This window comes from Prunus persica, chromosome G1, assembly GCF_000346465.2.
Source record: "Prunus persica cultivar Lovell chromosome G1, Prunus_persica_NCBIv2, whole genome shotgun sequence".
In the NCBI taxonomy this organism is placed as follows: domain Eukaryota; kingdom Viridiplantae; phylum Streptophyta; class Magnoliopsida; order Rosales; family Rosaceae; genus Prunus; species Prunus persica.
The window spans coordinates 47,766,641-47,782,300 of NC_034009.1; the positions used below are offsets into that span (position 1 = coordinate 47,766,641).

General features: G+C 37.8%; 3 protein-coding genes across 9 annotated transcripts; 2 read left to right on the forward strand and 1 right to left on the reverse strand.

The window, feature by feature from the left end:
* LOC18788298 (endoglucanase 25) lies at positions 823–4,282 on the forward strand. The gene is made up of 6 exons (XM_007221945.2): positions 823–1,535; positions 1,836–2,143; positions 2,235–2,699; positions 2,938–3,073; positions 3,187–3,359; positions 3,500–4,282. The coding sequence occupies exons 1-6, from the start codon at positions 1,151–1,153 to the stop codon at positions 3,899–3,901; spliced, it is 1,869 nt and encodes a 622-aa protein (XP_007222007.1). The 5' UTR covers positions 823–1,150; the 3' UTR covers positions 3,902–4,282.
* Positions 4,993–9,839, forward strand: LOC18789455 (MLO-like protein 13). The gene is made up of 14 exons (XM_020554656.1): positions 4,993–5,207; positions 6,044–6,101; positions 6,318–6,535; positions 7,016–7,132; positions 7,288–7,328; positions 7,416–7,518; positions 7,960–8,034; positions 8,180–8,268; positions 8,424–8,473; positions 8,583–8,623; positions 8,736–8,951; positions 9,039–9,106; positions 9,215–9,275; positions 9,394–9,839. The coding sequence occupies exons 1-14, from the start codon at positions 5,088–5,090 to the stop codon at positions 9,652–9,654; spliced, it is 1,518 nt and encodes a 505-aa protein (XP_020410245.1). The 5' UTR covers positions 4,993–5,087; the 3' UTR covers positions 9,655–9,839.
* On the reverse strand, positions 10,226–14,941 carry LOC18793771 (TVP38/TMEM64 family membrane protein YdjX). 7 transcript variants are annotated; one of them, XM_020554606.1, is made up of 7 exons: positions 14,741–14,941; positions 14,336–14,452; positions 13,381–13,582; positions 11,921–12,214; positions 11,528–11,764; positions 11,182–11,399; positions 10,226–10,898 (listed from the first exon to the last, which is right to left on the reverse strand). In XM_020554606.1, exons 4-7 carry the CDS (start codon positions 12,170–12,172, stop codon positions 10,667–10,669), a joined length of 939 nt encoding a protein of 312 aa, XP_020410195.1. In that variant the 5' UTR covers positions 12,173–12,214; positions 13,381–13,582; positions 14,336–14,452; positions 14,741–14,941; the 3' UTR covers positions 10,226–10,666. The 7 variants fall into 7 exon arrangements, with proteins under 7 accessions (XP_020410195.1, XP_020410196.1, XP_020410192.1 ...); XM_020554607.1 differs by lacking the exon at positions 13,381–13,582 and having other exon boundaries at positions 11,921–12,201; XM_020554603.1 differs by lacking the exon at positions 13,381–13,582.

Genomic DNA, 15,660 nt, shown 5'->3' on the forward strand with positions numbered 1-15,660 from the left:
CCATTTATGAACCCTAAACCCTTAGATTTTTCATTTTTAAATTTTATAAATTATAAATTATTTTTTAAAACCTCCATTAGTTTGTTGATGTGGCATATATATGGAGCCCACATCTACAATAATATAGTGTCACATGTATTTAAAATATAATATATATTCTAAAATAATTTAAAATCATAAAATTTTAAAAAGAAAACAAAAATGTTATGAATTTTAAATTTAAAAAATTAAAAAATTTTGTAAGAACCATTTGTGATAGGTGCGTGAACCTCATGGATGCTTTGTGATATATATATATATATGCCACATCAGCAAACTAACAGAATTTTTGACCGAACCTAACAGCATGGACCGTTTGTGATCATGCATACTAATCTTGAGGATCACGAATGACAAAAAAAAATATTAAGTGTACAATCTGATAGTTTCATAAATTTTAAAGACGTTTTGTAATAATACGCCTATATAATATATATATCTTTTTTTTATGAGAAGAGGAAGATGTCTTAACCAATGCGGAGGCGTGGAAAAGAGAATTTTATCTAACGTTGGTTGGATTGGGTGGAAGTTCGTCTGTGTACATCTGCATCCTAGTAATGTGAAGTGTAAAGCAAGCAAAGCAAAACAAAGCACTTTGGGTCTCTTTTCTAAGCAAGCAATTTACCTATCCAGTCAGTGAATGCGCGTGGGATAGAAAAATTAGACACGGTGTCGTTGTCTAGTAGCGGAGTGGTCAGTGTCATCAACCAAAAGAATAGTATTTAATTATTCAATAAAAAAGAATAGAAAAATACGGAAAGAGAAACAAATCGCAAGCCACAAGATGAATTCAATACAACTGTGATCTGTCTGTGATTGAGAAAATAAAACAAGCACCGTCACCCATCAAATTATTGAGTTAATATAATACAACAGAAAAAGTCCAAACTGAGTCCACATTTTCCTTTTCTTTTATAGGAATAGGAGGAGGCTCATGAGATTACAAACAAGCTAACAGCAGCGAAGCAGCTACTTGTTTTGTGAATTGAGAGTTGCTTTTTGTCCCAGACTCAGATCTGGTTCTGCTTCTTGCTTTAGGTGTCGGTGGTGTTTTGACTTGTGAGACAAGTGACAACTCCTCTGTCGGTGTCGGCAGTGTTGAGCTGAAGCTATGAGCATGTACGGCAGGGACCCTTGGGGTGGCCCGCTGGAGATAAACACGGCGGACTCGGCCACGGACGACGACCGGAGCCGGAACCTGCAGGATCTGGACAGGGCGGCGCTGTCGTCGCGGCCGTTGGATGAAACGCAGCAGAGCTGGCTGCTGGGGCCCTCCGGGGAGCAGAAGAAGAAGAAGTATGTGGATCTGGGATGCATCATTGTCAGCCGTAAGATCTTTGTGTGGACAGTCGGGACGCTCCTGGTCTCCGCCTTTCTGGCGGGCTTCATCACCCTCATCGTCAAGACAGTGCCGCGTCACCACCGCGGCCGCCCTCCCCCCGACAACTACACACTGGCGCTCCACAAGTCTCTAATGTTCTTCAACGCCCAGCGATGTACGTTTTCTTTATGCCCTTTATTCTTTTTATTTATCTTTCTTGTTTCTAAATTCTACATTTGGGTTTGTTGTTTCTAAAATTCTAAATCTGGGTTTGTTGTTTCTATATTCTAAATTTGGGTGTTAAAGTAAGTGTCAGATTTAGATATATATATATATATATATATATATATAGTATCTGGATAATTGATTTGATTTGATTAATTGCATTCTTCTTGATATCTCGATCATCATTTTTTTCATTTTTCATTAACTAATAATAATAATAATAATACTCTGATATGATATGATATCACAGCGGGAAAACTCCCAAAACATAACAATGTGTCGTGGAGGGGTAACTCATGTCTTAAGGATGGCAATGATGCATCCACCACTTTTAAAGATCTTGCGGGTGGTTTTTATGACGCCGGAGATGCCATCAAGTTCAACTTCCCTAAATCCTTTGCCATGACCATGCTCAGCTGGAGTGTAATCGAGTACAGTGCTAAATATGAAGCTGCTGGGGAACTCAACCATGTGAAGGAAATCATTAAATGGGGTTCTGATTACTTTCTCAAGACGTTCAACCATTCTGCTGATTCCATTGACAAGCTTGTTGCTCAGGTTTCTAATGCATCCACTAGTCTCGACTCGACTCCACTGCCATTTTGTGTTTTCCTTCTCATTGTCCATTGCTAATCTACTACTTTTACAGGTTGGGATTGGATCTACTGCTGGAGGAAGTACTACTCATAATGATCATTATTGCTGGATGCGCCCTGAGGACATTGATTACCCCCGTCCTGTGACTGAATGCCACAGTTGCTCCGATCTAGCCGCCGAAATGGCTGCTGCTCTCGCTGCTGCATCCATAGTTTTTAAAGACAACAAGGCCTACTCACAGAAACTTGTCCATGGTGCGAAAACACTCTTCAGGTTTTCTAGGGATCAGCGAGGCAGATATAGTGCTGGTGGTGGTTCAGATGCTGCACTCTTCTATAATTCCACCAGTTATTGGGATGAATTCGTATGGGGTGGAGCTTGGATGTATTATGCTACTGGAAATTCTTCTTATCTTCAGCTTGCAACAACTCCGGGTCTTGCCAAACATGCTGGTGCCTTTTGGGGCGGCCCTGATTATGGAGTTTTTAGCTGGGACAACAAGCTTGCCGGAGCTCAGGTATGCTAATAGGAGTTTGTGGTGTTCGTGCTTTGATATGAGACCTAAAAGATTATATAAGTAATATGTATTACTATCTTTAATTAGTTCTATGTTCATTAATCGGGTGTAATCCTTAGTAACTTCCAAGTGTCAGCCATCCTTCTATATCAAATGTTAGATCACAGTTGGGTTATGAACTGCACAATTTTAGTTCATATTTTTCATTGCTAACACAATCTTAAATTCTTTTGACTAGGTGCTTCTGAGCCGTTTGAGGTTATTCTTGAGTCCTGGGTATCCGTATGAAGAAATTTTGAGGACATTTCACAACCAGACTAGCATAGTAATGTGCTCGTACCTGCCAATTTTCACGACCTTTAACAGAACCAAAGGTACAATGTTTCCTACTCCATAATGTTTGGGTTCTGTGCTTAATTGACCTCACGAGGTTCCACAAGTGGATTTATGCATGTATGGGATCTGACATCTTAGTGACCTGCCACAGGAGGCTTGATCCAGTTGAATCATGGAAGGCCACAGCCTCTTCAATATGTAGTCAATGCAGCCTTCTTAGCTACATTGTATAGCGATTATCTTGAAGCGGCTGATACACCTGGGTGGTATTGTGGACCCAACTTCTACTCTACTGATGTCTTGCGTGAATTTGCTAAAACTCAGGTATGTATACTTTTTTTTTTAATTTGCTTTATTTCCTTTAAGAAGAAAATAATATTAGGGCTCCTGACACCTCACACATATAAAGAAACTCATGTTGAGACATGATGGCCAATAACTTGTTTTTCCCACTGCTTTGGCAGATTGATTACATCCTTGGCAAAAATCCCCAAAAAATGAGTTATGTCGTGGGCTTTGGTAATCGTTACCCCAAACATGTCCACCACAGAGGAGCATCCATTCCTAAGAACAAGATCAAATACAATTGTAAAGGGGGATGGAAATGGAGGGATACTTCAAAGGCAAACCCAAATACGCTTGATGGTGCCATGGTTGCCGGGCCCGACAAACATGATGGTTTCCGTGATGTTCGTTCTAATTACAACTACACAGAGCCGACCCTTGCTGGAAATGCAGGTTTAGTAGCAGCGCTTGTTGCTTTGTCGGGAGAAAAAAATATTGGGATTGACAAGAATACCATTTTCTCTGCGGTTCCTCCAATGTTTCCAACTCCACCACCACCTCCGGCACCTTGGAAACCATGAGATGCTGAAGTGGTCCCGGTTGTTTTAAGTATGTTGTGTGACTTATGGCTAGATGATTTTGCTGCAGTGTTAGACTTTGGAGCTTATATCTACTTGACATAAAAACAGTAACTCAGTCACATGAAGATCAAGAGATGGGCGCAAGGAAGTAAGGATGAAAGCAATAGACGGACGTTGAGCGGTTATTGGGCTGGGGGGCCAAATCGTCGACTCAGACTAGCACGAGGAATTGCTAAATGTCTATTTGATTGGATTTTGTGATATATACAGTATATATGTATGGAATGAATCATGTATTCTTTGAAACATTGAAAGTGAACAGTTTGAATGTGTTGACAATAAATTTAAATTTAGAAGTCTAGTTTTCCATGCTGCGTCAAAGGTGTCTTCTATTTTTCCCTTCTATCTCTCTTTAATGAGCTGCAATTGGTTCATCTCACATGTCTACCTGTAATTCGGTATTTGCAAGCATGAGCTCTGCTACTGAGGACAAAGAGGAGCTCTGCTACTTAGGACAAAGAAGCCTCTTAACAAGACTGCGAAAAGAACGAACCATTAGAGAAGCCAGGGTAGAAGCCTCTTAAAAAGACCAGCAACGGCACTTGCTCTTCATACTTTCACCGTTGAGGGAGGTAATTCAGAAGCCACGGCTGTTGTGAGTGCCCTCCAACTCTAGGGCAGCAAGTGACATTTTTGGAATTATGGCGAGTAATGTGCCACATGAATCAGGTTCTTTTATTCTTTTTCCTTTTCTTTTCTGGTACCTACAGCTACAGAGTTTCGGTTAACAGAAATCCAAGTTGCATAAAGCCTTTCATGGCTCTTCTTTCTACATGTTGGCTTCCTAGACCTAGTAGCCTATCACCAACTTATGGAATGAACTAGAACTTTCCACTTTTACTCGGATAAATTCTGTACGTTACTTAAAATGCACGGCCACCTTGAATACTTTGGTTTCCCACTGCTTCTTTGCTTTATTCTCCTCTTTCATTTTTATTTCGAAAACTGCTTTATTCTCTTCTTTTTCCTTTGCTTTGGAATAGGGCATTCTCTGTCCCCCAAAATCAAAATTTCTCTACTTATTCAAAGTCCACAATCAATTAAGGCAACACTAGTTTGCGTCCCAACTTCAAATGCTCATAGTAATCTTTTTGTCATATTGCTCCTTTTTTGGTGTGAAGAGGATATGGCAGAAGAACTCAACAGCTCTTTAGAGTATACATCAACATGGGTTGTTGCAGTTGTTTGCTTTGTCATTGTTCTACTATCTCTTTGTGCGGAGCGTGCTCTTCATAAACTCGGAAAGGTATCCAAATTGTGCCCTTTCTCATATCACGGTTACAATCATTACAAGAGTTGCCTCTCTAATCTCTTAGTTTTTTTTTTCTCTCCCCCACTCTGGAAAATGCTACCCTTGTGCCATATCTTTTTCTCCTTAATTCTTCTTCAAAGTCGGGAATATGGTGGCACCAAATGCTGCCTATGTAAAGAGCTTGGATTTTTACAAGTGTTGGCAACTTGGAGCAGGGTAAAGCACATAAGTAATGGGTCATGGGGATATGCCATGCAAATCAGATAAACTTCAGTGTTCCGTATGGTACTGGTGGATGAAGTTTGTCTTTTGTTGTTGGCCATCATTGGTACTCGGAGAAAACCAATTCCAGTAGTCAGTTGCACAATAATAAGTAATTAATAAAATATAGTAGTTAAGTAGAAGCTAGTTCTTGATCTTCTTCTGTAATCACCGTACTGCTCCTCATTCAATCTATAGAATTCTTAGCAAGCGGTAATGCACATATGTGAATAAGCAGGAATGTGTTGGCAGGTAATAAATTCCAAAGGAGAAAAACTAATCTCGAAATCTCAATTGTGTTAGAAAATTTTAGGAAATAAGTTTTGGGAGCTTATCAAAACATGGAAAAGGTGCGCATGCACAGTTTAGCTTTGTTTATCCAAAATTCTTGAAAAGTGAGACTTTTTTCTGCTTTCAAATATCATTGATGCGCAACCAGTCACATAGCATTCTTAGCTCTCTTTATAATAAAAAATTGAACTCATAGAACATTCTGTAAGGGGTTGTTTTGGCACAGTACTAGACTTTCAAGTAAGTTTCTCTCATGTTTTGTTGTGTTGGAAATTCAGTACTTGAAGCATGAGAAACAAGACGCGCTATTTGAAGCACTACAGAAACTAAAAGAAGGTAAACTATCTCTCTATGCTGTTTCTCTTTTAAGGCGTCATGTATCTTCTTCATTGTATGTCATTGCCAATCCATCAAGAACATGTTAGTCATAAGATATAAGCTGCATTGCCATCTCATCTCATTTCATCTTGTATGTTGCCTAATTAAATCAGTACAGCCTAATTTGTTGTAGTTTATTAAGCCTAATCATTGTGTTTCCTATGTCTGAAACAGAATTGATGCTTTTAGGGTTCATTTCCCTTCTACTAACTGTATTTCAAGGTTCCATAAGCCACATATGCATCTCCTCTTATCTCGCATCTCACATGCTTCCATGCAAGCGGGAAACTTCTGAGGGAAACAACCATGAACATTACTCTCTTAATCCATCTCTAAACAATCGGCGGCGGCTTTTGTCTGCAGAAACAAATTCAGATCATTGTCTGAAGAAGGTACTGTATTGTTAGTACCTTATTCAATTTACCATGACTTACAATGTTTGTAAAATGGATGTGGTGCTTGTGTGTACATTACAAATGATGGAACATGTGAACTATGCCTTCTGTCTTCATCCGTCTGACCCCTTATTTTTGACAAAACAAGATACAGGAGAATGCATCTCAGACTGCATTCCTTAAACTGCAAAAATATCTGATCTATTGGCTTTGCCACATAAACGGGCCATTAAGGAATTTAGATAAAAACAGGTTACATTTTGTACAGGCATGTATCTGAGTTTTTGGCGTTGTCATCATTAGAAGATTCCATTGGCACAGGTACAGGCACATATATATGCAAGGTGCCATTGTTATCATAGGGTAATTTAATCCTATGGTTCCATTTAAGAAAGCATGAACCTTCCAATGATGACAAGGTGACAATTATCATCACAAACATTAACAATAATGCTTGTCCTTTTTCTTTTTTCTTAGGGGAAGGTTCCGTTGTTATCGTTGGAAGCACTACATCATCTACACATCTTCATCTTTGTATTGGCAGTTGTTCATGTGATCTTTTGTGTCACAACTATGGTTCTTGGAGGGGCAAGAGTAATGCATCTTTCATAAATTTTACTATTTGGATGATTGTCTAAATATGTTTGATGCAACATGGTGTCTTCTTCTCCAGCTCTTTATGTTATATAAGTTGCAGTGGATATAATTTAAATCTCTACATTGTAACCTATATGGTTTACCATATGTAGATACGCCAATGGAAGCACTGGGAGGATTCTGTCAGGCAAGGGTAATGTCAACTTGAATTTCCCAAGTCTGTTTTAGCTAATCGAAGTGCCTTCATTCATTAAATTGGATATTTGAATTTACTATTCAGTGCAGATCCAACTAGTCGTAAAAGAGTTCGTGCACATCATCATGAGTTCTTGAAAACACGTGGAGTTGGATATTGGAGAAAAGCGGCTGTAATAGGTTGGGTGGTGAGTTTGCTCTAGTTTTGTGTTTGCAAATTGTTATGGAACTGTATATAGTTCTTAACATTCCTTCATGCTTTATATTATTTAGATTCACATTTAAGGTTGATGAATTACTCCAAGAGCCAAACCACGAAATATCTTTTGTCATTTCCTGAGGACGATTTATTTTCTTGATCTCAATTGTATTCTGTTTAATTCATTCCTTCCTTCCTGACTCGCAATAAATTTACTATTAAAAAAAAAACAAATTCCAAGTACAAATTGTAATGACAATCCTCGCAATTAGACGATCAGAATTATTATAATATCTTGATGAAAAGTAACTGAATATTCTAAGCGTATGATGAATTAAATAAAATATAAAGACTGTACTATGATATGTTCTATCTTGTTTATGCCTGTGCTGATTAGTTTTGGATTGTTTATTACTGTGTGTTCTGGTAGACGTCATTCTTCAAACAATTTTACGGCTCTGTCACTAAGGCGGACTACATTGCACTGCGACAAGGGTTCATCAAGGTCAATATTCCCTTATTGTTTCTATGTGGTTCACAAGTTTCTGTACAATTTCTGCGTTTTTCTTTATCAAGGTTAAAGGTTTTCCCCCAAGGGCATGTTGTTAGTTACTGAAAATGCACGGGACTTACTCTCAGTTTCGTTTCAGGAGCACTGCCCTGGGAATCCTAATTTTGATTTTCACACATACATGATGCGGACACTTGAAATTGACTTCAGAAAAATTGTTGGGATAAGGTAAATTAGAAAACCTTTTGAGTTTTACTTCTTATTGTTAAGCTTTAAGCTAGCTGTGTGTTAAGATTCTTGTTTGGTCGGAACTGTGTATTAAGAATCATTATATTGAATTTTATGATTGTCAACTAATAAATATTTGACTCGACCGTATGTAGCTGGTACCTATGGCTGTTTGTTGTGCTGTTTTTGTTGCTGAATGTGGAAGGTAATCTTCTCAATCTCAATTTGAGCTCTTATATATATGTGTACTCTCTCACTCAAATCATAATAAAGAGAAAAATTAAACTTATGAATTTTCCAATCATAATGTACAGGATGGCATACGTATTTTTGGTTAGCGTTTTTGCCGCTGATTGTGAGTGCCTTAAGGTCCATTAATTTCAAGTGGAAGTTAATAATTACCTGACTGACTATGGGAGGAAATGAAATCATCTAATAATGTTTGTGGTGGGTGCATGGGCTGACAGCTTCTGCTTCTTGTGGGCGCAAAGCTGGAGCACATAATTACCCGTTTGGCTCAGGAGGTGACAGAAGGGACAACACAGGTTGATCAAGAAGCAGCTGCAAGAGTGAAGCCTTCAGATAAACACTTTTGGTTTAACAACCCTCGCATTGTCCTGATTTTGATCCACTTCATATTGTTTCAGAATTCATTTGAGATTGCTTTCTTCTTCTGGATTTGGGTACGGTAACTAGATATCTTACAATTCTTCGGTAGGTTGTGCATTAATTTCTGCATTGATGTGATGATCAGCTTCACTGCTTTGCAGAGCACGTATGGAATTCATTCATGCATTATGGAGAAGTTGGGTTACATCATACCAAGACTTATTATGGGGTAATTCTATAACCAAAGAATTGGAGAACACAAAAAACTGAATATGAAATGAACTACTGCTTTGCTTTGCTTGCTTATGTTATGCCTTTGTTCCATCATTCTCTGCAGTGTGATTGTTCAAGTGCTTTGCAGTTACAGCACCCTACCGTTGTACGTTATCGTCACCCAGGTTAGACCTCTCTCTCTCTCTCTCTCTCTCTCTGTGCTTGTTTTTTCCTTGTGTCTTTGTCATTTCACTTGTACAAATTCTCATTTTTATCTTTGCTCATGGTATGATGATGATGAAGATGGGTACCATGTTCAAGGAAGGAATGTTTAATAAAATGGTACAAAAATATATTGGTATGTGGGCTGGAGATATAAGGAGTAAACATGGGAAAACAGACGGCGATGGATCTGTCTCAGAGAGGACAGAGATGCACAAAATGGTGAACATAGAATTATCTCAAATTGTTGATGTTACACAACAAGAAATAGTTGCCACCCAAGAAACGGTCCCTCATGTCCAACCGCCATTTTCATCGTCTCAAGCTCAACTTTCTTCATGATTATCTTATTTATTCATTTAATTTCATGTAATGTAATGTAAGCGTATACCTAAATTAATTATGTGCCCAGCCCAAATAACATATTTCATTGTCATTCAATTGTCTGCCCTCATTCGTCCGAAATAAACTATGAAACTAAGCTTGCTTTGCTTACATCAAAATACTGCATCCTCCCCTTCACCTTATTACTTAATCTCTCTCTTGCAGTAGTACATCTCACAATTATGAGCACGCAAGAAGTGGCACTCTACTGCAAGAAAAACTTTGTTGCAACGGGGATAATACTATTTTGCTATCCTTGCCAATAATACTATGCCACGTGGAAGTGTTATCACACATATCATAGCGTTATTGGCCGGGATAGCAAAATAATGTCATCCCCATTTCATGGAAGTCTTTCTCCTACCACACACATTTCACAATTATTTTGCCATATAATATAATATATGTCAGCTCCCAGTGGTCTCCCAGGCGTTGGATGATTTTAAAAGAAATCCAATGGTGAATTTGCCGTGTGCATAAAAAATGACATCCCTGATCAAATTGATTTTAAGTGAAGCAACACACCAGAAGTCATAAAGATGCTTTCACATTACGATATTTACAGGAAATCAATCGAAATATCCAAATCTCTAGTTCTGCAGCTAGTCGCGAAGGCTCGCGGCAGATTAGAAAAATAAAAAATAAAAAACTAGCTGAGAAGTCCTCTCCATCAGAGTATCTTCTTATGGCATTTGCAGTAAAGAAACCAGGTAGATAAAAATATGTAACATCCACGCGACCACAAAGTATGCGCACTGTAGTTCAAAATTTTCTACATTTTATACACAATAGTATCAATCTTTTTTTTTTTTTCTTTTCTATGTTTGCCTATTTGACATAGTTACAAAACCTACCCCTCCCCTTCTTCCCCTAAAAGGGGAAGACATAAAACATCGCTAACAAATCCACTTATCTGCCATCAAATTCCCCTGGGCCACCAGGCTACCATGTTCCTATATGCTTAGGTTTTTCAACAGGAAGCTTTCTCCATCTCTAAACTGCCATGGCCCGAGGCAGATGCTTCCACTCCACTAGTTTCTTCTTCTCTTTTAAGCTCGTTTAAAGCATTTTTTGCATAAACAGTAAAAGCAACTGTGGTTATAACTGCAACAATTAAGGATATAATGTTGTATATGATCTCAACTGTAGTCAAGTGATAGTTCCCATACTTAACATCTGCAAATGTCCTTATTAAGCGACCACTGCACAATAAAATAGCAGAAATGGTTGAAAAAATAGTTTATATTTTATTTCTAAAGATCAACATTTGACTGGCAATAGCCAAGCATGGTTAGCTGAAATATCTCATGGGCATGCCTTGTGTGCAAATGTATGGATATCAGAACGAACTTTACTTTGATGAGATTTACCACTAATACTTAACAGAAATCGGAAAACATAAAGCATTACGTTTTTCTTCAGTAATAAATTCCCTTGGAATTTGATGGTTCAAAAGTTATCATAGACAGAGGATAGAGAACCCACCTGTAGATGTAAATGAAAGCTTCTGGCACCATTCCAGCAACTGATCCGCATAAGTAGGGCCAAAATGTCATACTGGTAACCACAATTGCATAGTTGAAGATTGTGTACGGAAAGGGTGAAACCCTAAAGAGAGCAACCACTCGAAATTGATGGAACCAACTACCTTCCCCAGCAAGTCTAATCATTGCAGCATTCCGGGGCCATCTCTTTAACCATTGCTGCCCACATAACCAAAGACATATCACAGGCATAGAAATGTAGTATTATTTTAAAACATAAAACAAAAATGAAAAAGAAAAACTCTCTTCAACAAGTCATCATCAGTTAGAAAAAATGAAAACCTTACATGGATGCGGTCACGGAAAAACAGACCAATCAAATATGGCAGGACCATCCCAATAGTTGTTCCAACCATGATTATAACAAACCCGAAGCCATAACCAAAAATCATTCCAGCCAACCACATGGAAGGGCCAGAAGGTATTAAGACCACAGGGAACAAAGCGAGAGAAGCAACAAGAACAAGGGCAAGAACAGGACGGCCAAAGGCAGTGGCTTCCCACTGCAATATTGGCAAGAGAACCTGCCATATATTAAAAAGCTTCAGGTATTAAGAAAAATATAAGATTTTGAATCCGCTGAACAACCAAACAAAGTATATAATTACAAACAGGACAATAGTGAGTTGACTATAACATGTTATATAAGATCCAAGGAAAGAAGAGTTAATAGGAAATACCTTTTCAAAAAGAAATGGCATCCCCCATTTTAAGAAAATGAGAAGAAATATAATGATAACAAGGCACCCAGCTAAGGCTCTAATCCACCACAAAAAAGATTTAACTCTTGTTTCTGATTGTGGCTGCAAGATATCAGCTTCTGCCGTCCTTGTTTCATTGGATATAACCAGCCGAACGTATTCACTGTCTTCTCTCACACGATACACTGAGGTTGAATGCTTCCCCAACTCTTCAGAAGTGTTTGTCATCATTAATGAGACCCCAGAGGCAGTAGAAAGCGCTATTAAATTCAACTGAAAATTATTAAAAGTGTCAAGTAAGATAAGATACACATATGAAACCCTTCCCATATGAGAAAAGTTATATGAAAATGATCAGAAATTTATAGGGGGAGAAAATGTGAAATATTCAGCATCGAAATTTAAATAAGAATCCTGTACCATGGCAAGTACTACCTATATCACACACTAAATCATATGATATTCTATGAGAATTCCACTAGTGACAGATGTAAGAAGGAAATCGGTAATTACTATATCTAGATTTTATCTATTACAATTATAGTTTAGGAGTTTGATGATTAGGGGTTTAATTATCTTGTCATTGCAGTATTTATTCCCTTACGGCCTTTTGTCATGTGATTGCTTAAATGATAGGCCGTTCTATAATGGAGATTTAGAGTTCTTGGTGTATGATAAGAACAAAGACTTGAGTTTGAACTGCTTTGCCTCTCTCCTTCTCCTCTATCTATTTTAGTTTTTCTTCCCTAGACCCCTCTTTTTCTTATTTTATTTTGGAATTATAGCAAACTTCAATGTCAATGATCACTATTGTCCTTGGAGCACGACCATGTGCAACAATCACCATGTGTGAAGGCCCAATGACAAATCTGCAGGGTCTCATGTGTAGCCCCATGCACCATAACCCAGTCAATACCTCTTTCGTTGGTCATCTCTGACTGTTGTTCCATTGAACTCCAAACAATGTGCACATGGCACCAGATTCAGTCTCACCACTGATTGTAGTCCCTGCTCCTCCGTGTCTTGTTTCGATAAACCAAACATATCAATTGGCTACACATCCCCGATATCCTTCTGGTCAAATGCCACCAAGTTCACATGTGATAAATCCAATCTGACTCGACTGTAACTTATCTGAATCTTCTGGAGTTACAAGAGTGACAGTAATCACTCAACATTAGCTGAAATTTCTTAACTCACAGTACCAAGAATTTCTTGAGACCTGATGAAATTACCTTATTCTGCCTGATACAAACATGATCCAACCTTCTTATGCTCAAATCAAACACAACACCCACTTTAATCTCAAACCAGCTTTTACAAACAAGAAGGAAAAATATAGTTTTGTTGCAGCCATCTTCAGAATTGAGTTTTTAGCAACTACAGAACAACTTTGGGCTTTTGTTCACCCTTCTTAAAGCCATCAATGCCTAGTTTACCTAGTCTGGAGGATGCAGATCCCATGCAAGAAAGACAGTCGCTTTTATTCCCAGATCTTGATTAGCATCAAACCACTCCTGTCATGGAGAGGATCTAATGTTGATAATTATATTCTTGTCATTGAGACTCTCACCCATTGATTTCATAATTCCTCATCAATTTAACCGTGCAGCTCAAACTAAAGAATTGTTGATCTTGTAGCTTCCAAAATCAAAACAAAAACCATTAATGTTACAAAACCTGAACACAAGTTTCATACAATCTGGGAAGAATAATGGCGTAGGTACAACCATGAAAGTGAAGAAATTAAGTACATCATGTTTGTATTGTTAGAATTAGAATTTAGGATTTACTTAGAATTTAGACTCTTTGAAGAATTTAATTATTATGTTTTTGCAGTATATATTAGTTTTTTTAGGTACTTGATTACTTTGAGATTGCGTACAATACAAATAGACCATATTGTAATGGATTTTGGAGTTTTTGGCATTTTGACTTAAAATGCAGAGCACTTCTCTTTCCTTTTCTTTGTCTATCCTAACTTCTTATTCTTATTCTATTTCTCTCTCTTCTTCTCCAGATTCGTAGACGAAATGCTCAGATAATTTGCAATAACATCATTAAATGCATAATCAAGGGCAACTGGGTAAAGCAGAATAAGGAATGTTACTACTTTGGTGACTGTCCAATGACACCTTTGACAGCCTAAAAAAATAAAAAAATCAAGAAGCTTTGCACCTTTGACCATAAAGTGTCAACTCTAAACCCCTCGCTTCTCTTGAAAACATTTTGTCTCTCCCCTCAACTTACCAGTCAAAGAAAATAGTTTCTGTTTTGATTTTGATTAGCATTTTCAAAATCAGTAAACACAGAATAGTTGCAGCAAAAGGGGCAAAAGTAAACGGGATGACGTTAATCATTTTCATGAAGTGAGGAAGAGAATAAGCCACTTACAGGAAACTGCCAGAGGCGCAACTCTTCTACCTTATATCTCTATGTGCTAAGTGCTAAGTTGAACGGCACAGCAAACAGCAGCTTCATCGCATTTGGATAAATAATTGATATAGTACGCTGTGAATACATGTTTGAAAAATTAGAGTTTGCATTTGCTGAAGTAAGAATCCCTGAAGTATATATTTTCATTACCCGACCTCAAGAAAGTGGAATTTAAGAGCAAGTAGCAGAAATCAACGACTGCCCAAGATCATAGATAGACAGATAGACAGATAGATATATAGATAGAAAACATTGATGCTTGTCCTGAAGACAACTAGGGTTTCGTATCACAGCATGGGAAGCACGAATTACTGAAATTAACAAGCAGAAAAGAAAAGAAAAGAATCAATCTACGCACTTTACCTACGGCTGTTTCTAGTGGAGCCGAGCTGAGGAGTTTGATTGAGTTGGACCACCGCAGCCGGAAAAGCTGGCTGCTAGCAGTCTGCGGGATTGCTGGTTGTTGCTTTGTTCCGAAATTATCCTTTTCAACCACCCCACGCCAGGAGAAAGTGTAAGGTCTCAGAAACCAAATAGAAAAGAGTAAATAATATCTTCGTCTTCAGTAATATCTCTTCGTTTTCTTTCAATTTACTTCTTTATAAAACTTATTATGCGTACGTGGACCGTGGACCGGGCAATGGCATAGTCCGCCAACCCAACATGACTTTTTGTTAATTGGTCAATATTAGGGGTGGGCACTCAAACCGGTGAACTGAAAATCTGAACCAAACTACACTGAATCAAACTGGAAAAAAACAAAGTTGACCAAAAAGTCAACAATCGGTTAAAAACCGAACTGGACCGGTTTGGACTGGTTTTGGATCCGGTTCCATGTCTTCAAAAATCGAACTGGACCGAACCGAACTGGTCACATTAAAAAATATATAATTTCAATATATATTTTTAATTTAACAAAAAAAAAAATAATATTTATCCAAGTTCAATTTCAAAATATCTCTCGTTTCTAACTTTAATATTTATTTTTATATGAAATTGAATAATTTATAAAAATAATAATATTTCAATTGAATTGTATTAAAAAATAATTTTTATAATTCGGTTCAAAACCGAACCGAACAGTTTTTGAAATTTTTTATATTAAAATCAAACCGAACCAAACTGAATGAATAGTATCGAATCGGTTCTAATTTGAGGCAAAAACCGATCCAACCTGAACCGTACCCACCCCCAGTGAGCATTGGAACCGCAAAACCGCAAAACCGCAAAATCGAATCAAACCAATTCGAAAAAAACCGTGTTGACCAGAAAAGTAAAAAACT

What these genes read in the sequence shown, in the direction of transcription:
- LOC18788298 (XM_007221945.2), top strand. Translation starts at nt 1,151, where the DNA reads ATGAGCATGTACGGCAGGGACCCTTGGGGTGGCCCGCTGGAGATAAAC. An exon ending in ACAAGCTTGCCGGAGCTCAG is followed by an intron (nt 2,700 to 2,937) that starts GTATGCTAATAG and finishes TCTTTTGACTAG; the next exon opens with GTGCTTCTGAGCCGTTTGAG. An exon ending in GTGAATTTGCTAAAACTCAG is followed by an intron (nt 3,360 to 3,499) that starts GTATGTATACTT and finishes CTGCTTTGGCAG; the next exon opens with ATTGATTACATCCTTGGCAA.
- LOC18789455 (XM_020554656.1), top strand. Translation starts at nt 5,088, where the DNA reads ATGGCAGAAGAACTCAACAGCTCTTTAGAGTATACATCAACATGGGTT. An exon ending in CAGATCATTGTCTGAAGAAG is followed by an intron (nt 6,536 to 7,015) that starts GTACTGTATTGT and finishes CTTTTTTCTTAG; the next exon opens with GGGAAGGTTCCGTTGTTATC. An exon ending in ATACCAAGACTTATTATGGG is followed by an intron (nt 9,107 to 9,214) that starts GTAATTCTATAA and finishes CATTCTCTGCAG; the next exon opens with TGTGATTGTTCAAGTGCTTT.
- LOC18793771 (XM_020554608.1), bottom strand. Translation starts at nt 12,172, where the DNA reads ATGATGACAAACACTTCTGAAGAGTTGGGGAAGCATTCAACCTCAGTG. An exon ending in TGCCATTTCTTTTTGAAAAG is followed by an intron (nt 11,765 to 11,920) that starts GTATTTCCTATT and finishes AATATATGGCAG; the next exon opens with GTTCTCTTGCCAATATTGCA. An exon ending in TTTTCCGTGACCGCATCCAT is followed by an intron (nt 11,400 to 11,527) that starts GTAAGGTTTTCA and finishes TTATGTGGGCAG; the next exon opens with CAATGGTTAAAGAGATGGCC.